General features: G+C 37.3%; 1 protein-coding gene across 2 annotated transcripts in view; it reads left to right on the top strand.

The window, feature by feature from the left end:
- Window positions 1-12,787, top strand: part of GLMN (glomulin, FKBP associated protein) — a 59,269-nt gene that overhangs the window by 32,041 nt on the left and 14,441 nt on the right. The window contains exons 8-16 of one of the 2 annotated variants that reach the window (XM_025405813.1): window positions 1,314-1,501; window positions 3,191-3,244; window positions 4,831-4,861; window positions 4,964-5,053; window positions 6,243-6,284; window positions 6,496-6,569; window positions 8,337-8,421; window positions 9,238-9,347; window positions 10,054-10,117. In XM_025405813.1, coding sequence (XP_025261598.1) covers window positions 1,314-1,501; window positions 3,191-3,244; window positions 4,831-4,861; window positions 4,964-5,053; window positions 6,243-6,284; window positions 6,496-6,569; window positions 8,337-8,421; window positions 9,238-9,347; window positions 10,054-10,117 — 738 coding nt within the window. The remainder of the gene's footprint in view (window positions 1-1,313; window positions 1,502-3,190; window positions 3,245-4,830; window positions 4,862-4,963; window positions 5,054-6,242; window positions 6,285-6,495; window positions 6,570-8,336; window positions 8,422-9,237; window positions 9,348-10,053; window positions 10,118-12,787) is intronic. The other variant, XM_025405823.1, reaches the window with a different exon arrangement.

The raw sequence follows: 12,787 nt of genomic DNA, 5'->3' as shown, positions 1-12,787 counted from the left end.
GCTGCTCAATAAATATTTGACATAGGTATTATGCCGTTTTATGGCTCATCCAGTGTCACATAGCTAGTGAGTGGCAGAGCCAAAGCTCAAAATCAATTTCAGTGGATTCTGAAGGTCAGGTGCTTTGCGGTACACTAGAATTAGGACCAGTATAAGAGGCATAGGGTTGATCCTGTTTCCTGAGCATAAAGCTTTATTTAGCCCTGTTGTCCTACCCACTCATGCAAGGATGCTTCTTTCTCATCTGACATGAGAGCCCAGATGACTTGAGAGATCAACAGTGTCTCCTCAACGCTGCCCTGCCCAGCGTTCCTGCAGCCTGCTCTCTACAGGCAGACAGTGTCAGTGGAACGTTGTTCCTGGAGTATTCTTCATTTTAGTTGCTTTACCCTTGCTTCATATATTTGTGTGTCTCACATTTTAGATTGCGTTCAAATATCTGTGAAGCACTTTTAAAAAAAAATTGTGGTAAAATATACATAAAATTCATCATTTTAAACTTTTTTTAAACTATGATTCTGAATTTAGAATACTTCTGATGTATAAAATGCTATGTAAAATACGATTTTGCTGTTGGCTTCTGTATTAGTTTTTCACTGCTGTATAACAAATTCCTATAAACTTAGCAGTTTAAAACAGCGTACCTTTGTTATCTCACAGTTTCTGTGGATCAGGAGTCCAGCCACAGCTTAATTGGGTCCTCTGCTCAGGGTCTTATTGGGCTACAGGCCAGTTGTTGACTGGGCCTGTGGTCTTTATCAGAAGCTTAACTGGGAAAGATCCACTTCCAGGTTTCCGCTGTTGGCAGAATTCATTTCCTCCAAGCTGTAGGACTGAGGTGCCCATTTTCTTGCTGGCTGTCAGCGAGGGACCACATTTAGCTTCTAGGATCTGCCTGTAGTTGGTCCCTTGCCATGTAGTTCTGACTATGAGCCTTCTCATAACATGGCAGCTTAGTTCTTTAAAGCCAGCAAGGGAGAGTTTCTGACTCTCAGGGAAGGCCTGGACCCCCTTTAAAAATCTACCTGATTAAGTTAGGGCCACCCAGGATGGTTTCCTTTCTGAATAACTCAAAATCAACTGATTTGGGACCTTAATTACTTCTGTAGAAACCCCTTCACTTTTGTCTTATAATCTAATCATGGGAGTGATATCTTGGCATATTCTGTTGGTTGAAAGCAAGTCTCGTAGGTCCCACTTATGCTCAAAGGGAGTGATTACACTCCCCTTGGTGAGAATATGGAGTCTGAAAACGGGGCAGGGGGCATCTTAGAGTCTGTGTGCTACGATTTCCTTTTTTATCTATTTCATAGGGTTTTTTATCAGCAATTGGACACCCTTTCCCCAAAATGATTTTTAATCATGGAAGGAAAAAGAGAACTTGGAATTACCTTGAATTTGAAGAAGAAGAAGATAAACAGTTAGCAGACTCAATGGCTTCTCTGGCATATCTAGTATTTGTACAGGGCATCCGTATTGATCAGCTTCCAATGGTCTTAAGGTAAGAGTTAGTGTTTGGTTTATTCATGTATTCCAAAAGGAGTTTCATAAAATTCTCATCTATCTAATGTCCAATATATGCATATTAACACACTAATACATTTTAAATAAATAATAAAGGCTATTTTTAATAAGAATGGTCCCAGCTATAATCTGTTAAAGATAGCAGTAGACAAGTAATGAAAGTCGGGGGTGTTGAAATAGGTGTAAGGGAATGGTGGGGACAAGAATCAGAAGATGATAAACTGGGCTTGGTTTTGAAGCTTTTGAGACCACCCTGGAACTAGCCAGGTACCCAGGGGTATCATCATCTTTTCACTGGATTACTGCTGTAATCCTAAGTGGATATTAATATATCCACTTCGACTGCCTTTTAATTTAACACATTCTCAACATACCAGAAAGTGAAGCCTTAAAAGAAGTCCCTTACTGAAAACCCTCCAGTGGCTTCGTATTGCTTTAAGAATAATGTCTTAATGCCTTTGCATAACTTCTGAGACAAACTTATGCTTGGTCTGTTCCCTGCTTGATTGACCTGATTCATCTCCTACCACCTTTCCTCTTGTTTGCTATGCGCCAGTGACACAGACCTTCTTTTGTTTCTTGTTTAAATGTTATGCGTTTTCCAGCTATTTGGCCTTTGTATATGCTTAAAATTATCTTTATCCTTAAATGTCACTTTCTGAGCAAAGCCTTCACTCACCACCCAATTTAGGTTGAATCCTTCCATTATAATTACCTTGACCTTGTCTTCTTTTCCCACAATGTTCGTTAAAATTATTTTTAAAATATATAATTTTATAATGTAATATCTTCTGGACTTTGAGTTCTGTGATAATAAGGATTGTGTTTTTGTCTCTAAGCATTGGGTGTTTGTGTGAGTTTGTATATTTATGAATATACCTAGGAGTATATTTGTATGTAAATGTTGCGATAATGGCTATCATTTGCATGTGCACCATGTATGAAACATTATGCTAATAACTTTATATGCATTATCTCATCCTTACAATAAGCCTGTGAAATAGAGCATTCTTTCATTTTACAGATGAAAATAACAGGCTTAGACAGGTTAATATACCACCGAAGATCTAACTACTTTGTGGCATAAGGTGGGATTCAGACAGCTCTGTCTGACCCCAGAGCCTGTACTCTTAAGCATCACAGTCTATCACCAAAATAACTTATACAGCATATGTGTATTGATTTGCTAGGGCTCCTGTAAAAAAGTGCTACCAACTGGATGGTTAAAATAACAGAAATAGTTTGTCTCATAGTTCTGGAGGCTCCTTCTGAGGGTTGTGAAGGAGAATCTTCTCCATTCCTCTCCCCTGGCTTCTGGTGATTTGCTCGCAATCTTTGATGGTCTTTGGCTTGTAGATGCATTATCCTGTTCTCTGCCTTCATGTTCATATGCTGTTCTCCCTGTGTGCTTGTGTCTGTCTCCAAACTTTCCTTTTTTATAAGGACAACAGTCATATTGGATTAGGGCCCACCCTAATAATCTCACTTTAAATTGATTCCCTCCATAAAAACCCCTATCTCCAAATAAGGTCAGATTCTGAGGTACTGGAGGTATGGACTCTAACATATGTTTTTTGGGGGAGATACAATCCAACCCATAACAGTATGTATGTGCGTACATCTCTGTGTGTGTATTATATATATATTTGTTTTGTTTCTATTTTAGCCCATTGTACCTTTTGCAGTTTAATATGGGGCATATTGAAGTCTTTTTGCAAAGGTAAGATCATTTAGATGGTATCTCAAAATGAAATAGTGTTAAAATAGTCCTTGTTAAGATCAGCAGAGACTGCCTTCTCTTTGCTAGGCTCTAATTAATTAATTGGTTATTTTATAGAACAGCTTGGCAAATAATTCACGAGAGAGACAGAAATGAGTCAAAGAGGTTTTACACCAAAGTCTCTTTTATTTTAAACCTAAGACAGTATTAAGATTTTGTCTTAAGGGCTTTTCCAGTCATCTCTTTCTAAGGTTTCTTCCCTTATTCCAAAAGTTGGTAATTAAAACACCCCTACCCTACTGCATCCTCCTCCATCTTAAGGAAGGGCAGTCAATAAAAGACATTCATCCGTATTTTTCCTTCATGGACACAGTCTGTGAATTGCATCAAAAGGAAGGAGGTGTCTTGACTTCCACTTTTTATAATTGAGATTATTGACAGTGATATCATTTAATTACAACTTTTCTCGTTTGAGGTGCTAAGCAGCAGGACGTTCTATTTAAAAAAAAAAAAAAAAAAAAAAAAAGGCCAGGCATGGTGGCTCACGCCTGTAATCCCAGCACCTTGGGAGACCAAGGCAAGAGGATTGCTTTACCCCAGGAGTTCGAGGCCAGTCTCTCTCTCTACAAAAAATCTGAAAAATTAGCCAGGTGTGGTGGCGCATGCCCGTTGTCCCAGCTACTTGGGAGGCTGAGGTGAAAGAATTGCCTGTACCGCGGAGGTCTAGGCTGCAGTGAGCAGAGATCATGCCACTGCAGTCCAGCCTGGGCAACAGAATAAGACCCTGTCTCAAAAGAAAAAAAAAAGGAAATTACAGAGTAACAAGTATACATAATTTCTAGACAGAAATTAAAGAATTTCGCAAAACTGTATGCTTTGTTTTCTTTCACTATAACATGTAACATGTTTAAATTATCCCCTGAGATCAGTTAGGGCTTTGCAATTATCCTCCTGGAACACTAGTGACAGTTTATCAATCCCATCTCTTACCAGGTGAAGGAAGATTTGTAACATGGCAATGTGCAAATCTTCAGCACACAAGGCAGGAATTTCCAAGGGTCTCCTGGCACAAGTAGTTACTAACTCTGTAAATTTGCTGTATTTTGTATGTGTTAATGATTTTATATCCATTACATTTAGTTTCTGTTATTCATACAGTGATGGTATGTATTGTTTTGAATCTAAGTCCTATATTCTTGAGATTTCCAAACTGCATAGTCATTGAATCTTTTTTTGAATAAAAAGAATTGGAAAGATTTTACAAAACAATCAACTGGAATATATAGCATTGGTTATATCAGGTATAGTTAGTTTCTTAGCGCTTGCTGTTGGAGATCTGTTGTTTTGAAGTTAGGAAATAATCCCTGAATAGATTTATTTTGGTCAGATTTAGCGGTCTTAGCCAAACCAAAAGACAGATCAAAGATGGATTAAAACTTTTGATCAAGTTCTTCAACAGAATTTCTCCTTAATGATACGCATTTTAAAAGTGTTAAAATTTCAAGTTTTGCTGTATTTTTCATCAGATGAAGTATCCTTCTAAAATAGTTTACAAATTCATGATAAATTGTAATATTATTTTTCAGAACAGAAGAGTCTGTTATCTCCAAAGGATTGGTAAGATGTTTGTTCCCATTATAACTTAAATACATAGTCTTGTCAACAAATAACAGCTGTTGACTTCACTATATATGTATCTGCATATATTTTAATCTGTAGGAGCTGCTGGAGAATAGTTTATTGAGAATAGAAGACAGTAGTCTACTTTACCAGTACTTAGAAATCAAGAGTTTTCTTACAGTACCTCAGGTAAATAAAATATGTATTCTAATATTGAAAATAGCCCTTTGCCTGTTCTGAACTTAAAGTAAGGTCTTTTCTGATTCCTTTCCCACTCTCTTCTCTGCAACCTTTGAAAACTCTGGTGTAATGCTGTCCAGTAGAACTTTGACAATATGAAAGCCACTAACCAAACTGAACACTTGAAATGTGACTAAGGAACTAAGTTGTTTTGTGTGTGTGTGTGTATGTGTGTTATTTTTTTTTTTTTGAGACGGAGTCTCACTCTGTCACCCAGGCTGGAGTGCGGTGACACTATCTCGGCTCACTGCAACCTCCACCTCCCGGGTTCACACCATTCTCCTGCCTCAGCCTCCCGAGTAGCTGGGACTACAGGCGCCCGCCACCACGCCCGGCTAATATTTTTGTATTTATAGTAGAGATTGAGTTTCACCGTGTTAGCCAGGATGGTCTCGATCTCCTGACCTTGTGATCCGCCCGCCTCCCAAAGTGCTGGGATTACAGGCGTGAGCCACTGCGCCCAGCTGGAACTGAGTTTTAAATTTAAATTTTAATTTGTTTAAACATGGATAGCTATTAGAGGCCACCATTATAGATAGCACAGCGTCCAGTAGAAAAGCATAACTTTCTTCTTTCAGTACTTTATTTCTACAGGGATCTTGGAAAATGAAGCTCCTTTATGTTTCTCATAACTCAAGTTCTCAGGACTCCATCCAAGGCATCCACTGACTCATTACCATAAAGACTAATATACATTTTGTTTTTCCCTCCTATGGTTTATTTTGCCCAGTACTCTTTGTTATGATATCCAAGGACATCCTTAGATTTCAGTGTGGGAACTGGTTTTCCTGATATTTAAATAGAAAAACATGGTTTTTGTTAACATATTGTTTGATTGTTTTTAATTAATTATATTTCTGTGGGTTTGATTTCATTTTCTTGCCACTGCAGACATAATTGAAAATTATCATTTGCTTTTAAAAGTACGCTTTGTGACACTCTACTCAATATCACTTAAAAAATCAATTGTAGTTAGCTTTCTGGAATGGAAGGCTTAGGGAAAAATTAATTTACTTCACTTTTAAATCTGCTACCCTCACTTCTCTGAATTTTTAGTAACCTATTGATGTATTGTAGTTGTTTGTTTGCAGTCAGTATAATCTGTTTACATCTGAATTTTACATTTTTTTATTTCCAGGGCTTAGTGAAAGTAATGACACTTTGCCCCATTGAGACACTGGTATGTAAATGTTTGGAGACTAAAGAATAATGAGTTACAATGAGAAAATTTGACAAATAATTTAATCTTCTTTTTAAAATTTTTAATTTGTAAAATTTTTATGTATTTAGGAGGTACAAGTGTGGATTTATTACATGCATGAAATGGATAGTGATGAAGTCTGGGCAGTCTTTATTCATTTGATATAATAATATTGTTTGTTCCATTTTAGAGGAAAAAGAGTTTAGCTATGCTTCAGCTGTATATTAACAAGTTGGATTCACAAGGCAAATATACATTATTTAGGTATGTATCAAGCATGGCTAATTGCTAAGTGTGTGGTTGATTAAAAATGATGTTAATGCCATGTAATTGTTTTAGGGCGTAGTGTGTCGGTATGTTTTACATGTAATTCAACTCTGGTTGGAAGCCATATTATACATTCTCAGTGATGGCTAGAGAAAGGGTTAATCAAATATTTCAGATACATACTATATATGTCTATATTTTGTATGACTAATAGTATATATTGCAGTTCAATCAATTGGAATACTCTAAATTTGAAATAGACCTAAAAATAATTAAACTGGGATGATGCTCCTGCTAGAACTTTATGTATGTCACTAATCTCCATTACTCACAGTTGAAATTGATGGCTTTGGAATTACAACTTTGATAGGCTGTGCACTATGTTAATAGTAAGAGCTTACTAATAGTGCTCTTTGAGGTGGATAAGATTCTAGCAACTCTCTAAAGATTGGTAAACTTGCTAATTTTCTGTGAAGAGCCAAATGGTAAATATAGGTTTTATGGGCTATACAGTCTCTGTTGCAACTGCTCAATGTTGACTTTGTATTGGGGATGGGTGTGTTCCAGTAAAACTTTATTGATAAAATTGGGCAGCAGGCTGGATTTGCTAAAATGTCTTACTTGGGATTGGCCAGTATTAGCACTGTTGTTTTTGTGGGGGTGCAGCAGTGTGATCATGGCTCACTGCAGCCTTGACCCTTGACCTCCCAGCTTCAGGTGATCCTCCCACCTCAGCCTCCCAGGTAGCTGGGACTACAGGTGCATGCCATCATGCCCAACTAATTTTTTTGTGGGGACAAGATTTTTCCATGTTACCCAGGCTGGTCTCAAACTCCTGGGCTCAAGCGATTCACACCTACCTCAGCCTCTCAAAGTGTTGAGATGACATACATGAGCCACCATGCCCAGCCAACACTCTTGATCCTATCTTTTCTTGTTGTTCTATTGACAGTAAGAGCAAGTTTATGAAATCTCAATTCGTAGGTATTATACTAGCTTTCCTATTCTATTCTATCTGTAGCTCTACCAATAAATCCCCTTTTTTTCTTAAGCTAGTCATACCTAGTTTTGTTTTTTTTTTGGCAGTTAAGCTACTCTAGCACTAGACTACTTTCATAGGAAAGAATTTGGGGATTTTTTAGACTATTATGTTAGTGTCCTTTCTTGCCATGTTAAATTACTGTAACTATGGGCATAAAAATATTCAAATTTGGTTTGATAGAAATGGCTTGTTGGAAGATCCAGTTATAAATAAGAATTTATGGGCCAGGTGCGGTGGCTCATACCTATAATCTCGGGACTTTGGGAGGCTGAGGCGGGCGGATCACGAGGTCAGGAGTTTGAGACAAGCCTGGCCAACGTGGTGAAACCCCGTTCTACTAAAAATATAAAAAATTAGCCAGACATGGTGACTGGCACCTGAAATCCCAGCTACTCGGGAGGCTGAGGCAGGAGAATCACTTGAACCGGGAGGCAGGGGTTATAGTGAGCCGAAATCGTGCCATTGCACTCCAGCCTGGGCAACAGGGTGAGACTCTGTCTAAAAAAAATTAAAAAAAAAAAAAAAAGTTACCATTTAGTGAGAACAATAACTATTACAGGTGGCTTCATAATTGGTTGATCACCTTGCTAATTACCATTACTGTGGGGTTTTTATTCCTAGAAGTAACACATGGCCTCTTTGAATTTGTAAGACTTTTATCACCATTTAATTCTAATGCCATCCAGGATAATTTCACATGTATTGTAATTTTTGCTTTCAAGGTGCTTATTGAATACAAGTAATCACTCTGGTGTGGAGGCTTTTATTATTCAAAATATCAAAAATCAAATTGACATGTCATTAAAGGTAAGAACATAGCCAAAGTGTCAATTGCCAATTTATTTTGTAGGGTATATTTATTCATATGTAGAATACATTTAATGTGAGTTATTGCTCTATCTCTAGTATTAATTACTATTACTTAACTATTAAGGCATTTTTTCCCCCTATTTCTACTATGAAAACTCTGAATTTGGAAATTTTGTTAACTGTAAGTTTAAATTGTATTCTTTGAGCTTTTTTTTTTTTTTTTTTTTTTGATACAGGGTTTCACTCCTGTCACCCAGGTTGGGTGCAGTGGCACGATCTCGGCTCACTGCAACCTCCACCTCCTGGGCTCAAGCAGTCCTCCCAAATCAGCCTCCCGAGTAATTGGGACTGCAGGTGCCCACCACTGCACCTGGCTGAATTTTGACTTTGTAGAGATGGAGTTTCACCGTGTTGCCCAGGCTTGTCTTGAACTCCTGAGCTCAAGTGATCCACCTGCCTTGGCCTCCCAAAATGCTGGGATTACAGGTGTGAGTCATCACTCTGGGCCTCTTTTAGCTGATACTGTGGCTTCTTTTTGTTTTGTTATATGCTTCTGAAAAATGAATGGAAACTTAAGTCTCTTCTGTTTGTGAGTACTCAGTAATTCTACATGGAAAACAGAGTGACCAGTGTTCTCAAACTGGCAGGGTTTGTTCCTGGTGTCTGGGAAGTGAATGAAAGTATGGAAATTAAAGTTAAAAAATATATTTTAAATGTGCAATTCTTTATTTTCGTAGTGTCAAGGTATTAGAAAAACACATGAATTGTCAAGCTATTATTTAAAGCCTTTCTCAATTTTTCGTTGTTTTTCAGAGAACACATAACAACAAATGGTTTACAGGACCACAGTTGGTTTCCCTTCTTGATTTGGTACTTTTTCTTCCAGAGGGTGCGGAAACAGATTTACTGCAAAACTCAGATAGGTGAGGTGACCATTACTGAAGTTCACATAGTGAATTCAGAATAAAATGGGAAACATCTGCTTAGGGAACCTAAAGTAATAAAATGTCTTTTCCTGTGATTTTATGATTTATGGCTAATTCATTAAGTTACATAAAGATTTTTCATATATAAGTGATTTGATAATGTGTAGAAACAAAATAAAAAGCTCCTCTTTCTAGGTGAATGACCAACACCAGGATTTGATAGCTTTTATGTACCCAGCGTTCCACAGAAATTTGCAATGACAGCATTTGTGACTTAAAACTAAAAATCTGTGTATGTATGTAATTTATGTGTTTATATTTTGTTGTTTTATTGTTTTCCAGGTCTTTTTTTTTTTCATATAGAACATATAATTTCAGTTTCAGTATACTGGAATGGATATTGAGAAATGGTTAAAAGCATTTAAAAAGGAATCTTAAAATTCAGAAAGCAAGAGATGATGCTCTCAAATACTAAAGATAACACTTTTTTAAAACAAGGATAATAATTTTCACAATTGTATGATTTGAACTTCAATGGAAAACAAGAGTGATAAGTTATTACTACTCAAAAAGATATTAATGGAAATAGTTTCTATTGGCAAACCTAATTATAAAAATATGCCCAAAGTTTTAGCTTATTAATTGAGATTTCTGTTGACTATGTAAAACCATACTGTAAGTAACATGTATTTTCAATTAACAGGATTATGGCTTCATTAAATTTATTGAGGTATTTGGTTATCAAAGATAATGAAAATGACAATCAAGTAAGTGGAGTATTTGAAAAGAAACTGTGAGTATATTCAAAAGGCATAAAGAATGTTTCAGATATTCAGTACCTAAAGCCAATATTTAATACCTTACCCAGCTATAAAGGCCAGGAAGAGTTCCAACAATTAATCTGAAACCTGAAGTTAATTCCCAGGAGCATTTACCACCCCACATCCAGCTTTCCTTTCCCTTTCCATTTCCTATTGTATGTCTGTTTTCTTGCTGAAAGCACTTCGTTCTGTTGGGTAGATAAGTTGCAGGTCCTAAGTCAACTAACCTTGTGGAGCTCAATGTACATATGGGTGTCTTGTTCAGTTTCCTCCACCTCTAGCTCATGAGCTATATAAAATCATCTGATATTTTAATATTGCCTCATCAGACATGACAAATTGAGGCATTTTCAGCACTAAAACAGAATTTAATAGCACTTTTTAAGTAATGTTTAGGAAGTTGGATTTTTTAAAAATAGCACATCATTAGAAGTATTCAATAAATAGAAAACTATTTGAGGGAGATTTGTCATACAGTAAAATTATATTTGCTTTTTATCTTCTCTTTCTACCCTGTTCTGATAATTGCTTTCCCTATATGTGTCACCTCTATTAGCTAGAACTGCCTGAATCATGTGTTGTTAATTGGTTTTTTTTTTTTTAGTAATTGATTTTTATATAAAGATGCCAAAGAAAAACTTTTTTTTTTAATTAGGTAAATTGTGATTTGGGATGAAAGTTTATGGGAAAAGTAGCAGTCTCTTTCCTTCCTGACAGATCTACAGTAGATTCAGTGATTTGACCCCCTGTTCATCCCTCTGCAGCTGAAAATAGCTATTTGCCATCATTGACTAGTGCTTACTCTGTGTCAGGTGCTATTTTTTTTTTTTTTTTTAACATTTTGTTGTGAAAACTTTCAAATGTACAGCAAAGTTGAAAGAATTTTATAGTGGTCATTGGTTTACCCACCACCTAGAGTCTATGATTCTGCTATACTGACTTCATCATGTATCTATCACTCCACCCTCTATCACTCCATCCGTCTATCTTGTTTTTTGATGTATTTCAAAGTAAACTGCAGACATCAGCATACTTTCTCCTAAATATTTCAGCATGTATTTCATTAAATTAAGTATTTGTCTGTAGTTTTTCTTTGAGGTAAAATTTACGTAATGAAATGTTCAAATTTTAAGTGTATATTCACTGAATTTCAACTAATGCATAGATCTATATTACTAAAACCCATATCAATATAGAACATTTCCAACATCACAAGAGGTTCCTCATGCCCCTTCCCAGTTAATTCTGACTTCATTGCGCCACTCACCCCTGTCAGGGACAACCACTATTCTGCCCAAGTGCTACATATCATTTATTCTTCAGAGAGGGTCTCGTTCTCTTGCCCAGGCTGGATTACAGTAGTATAATCATGGCTCACTGCAGCTTTGACCTCCTGGGCTCAAGAGATCCTCCCACCTCGGTCTCCCAAAGTGCTGGGGTAACTTCCAGGCATGAGCCACCATGAACAGCCAAGAAAAGGACTCTTTATTTTTTACTTTTCATAGATAATGTAGGTGAAAAAAGATCATTAACTTGCACAAGGGCAAACATCTGGAAAGTGGTAGAAATAGCTATGACCCCAGGCAGTGGCCAGAACTTTCTAAATCACAAACTAAATCCTGATTCCTGAAGGAGCTTGTGATAAAAATTGAAAAGCTACAATATAAAATTCAGCAGCAGTAGAGGCCCTGAGACTTCAGGAAGGTGGCCTTAGGGTAGGGTATAAGTTTTAATTTTTTTAGTAATCAAGAAAGGCTATACATACTTGAGAGATTATCTGACTTGCCTGACAAAAACAAAAGGAATCTTGCTGATTAGGATTGATAGATGTGTTAGATATGGAACACAGAGTCATACAAAGGCAGCAGATTGGTCTCTGCCTAGAGAGGGAAGACTTGAGAGCAGTTTAGCATTGTGCAGTGTCTGCTGTACTATCCATAGATGATTCCTCACTTTTGTTTGGCATGTACATTTTCTGGTAAGGAAAAGGATACAGCCAGCCTGTAGGACTGCTTTTTTTTTTTTTTTCTCAAAGAGACAGTGTGTCACTGTATTGCCCAGGCTGGAGTACAGTGGCACAGTCACGGCTCACTACAGCCTCAAACTCCCCAGCTTAAACAATCCTCCCACATCAGCCTCCCAAAGTGCTGGGATTACAGGCACTTCTTTTTTTTCTTTTTTGAGACGGAGTCTCACTCTGTCGCCCAGGCTGGAGTGCAGTGGCACAATCTTTGCTCACTGCAACGTCCACCTCCTGGGTTCAAACGATTCTCCTGCCTCAGCCTCCCGAGTAGGTGGGACTACAGCCAGGCACCACCACACCAGCTGATTTTTGTATTTTTACTAGAGATTGGGTTTCATCATGTTGCCCAGGCTGGTCTCAAACTTTTGACCTCAAGTGATTCTCCCTCCTCAGCCTCCCAAAGTGCTGGCATTACAGGTGTGCGCCACCACGCCCAGCCAACAGGCATCTCTTATTTAATGGTTTTTAACAATTTTTCTAAGGGATCAAATATTCCAAATTATTGCTTTAGAAGTTACCATAAGAATTATACCAGGGAAATTAGCAAAAACCCAGTTGAAGGTGACAACCTGACATCTTTTAGGCTCTTAAGA

The sequence above is a fragment of the Theropithecus gelada genome, chromosome 1 (assembly GCF_003255815.1).
Source record: "Theropithecus gelada isolate Dixy chromosome 1, Tgel_1.0, whole genome shotgun sequence".
Taxonomy (NCBI): domain Eukaryota; kingdom Metazoa; phylum Chordata; class Mammalia; order Primates; family Cercopithecidae; genus Theropithecus; species Theropithecus gelada.
The sequence above is the reverse complement of the archived record's forward strand: the minus strand, read 5'-3'. Positions and strand labels throughout refer to the sequence as shown.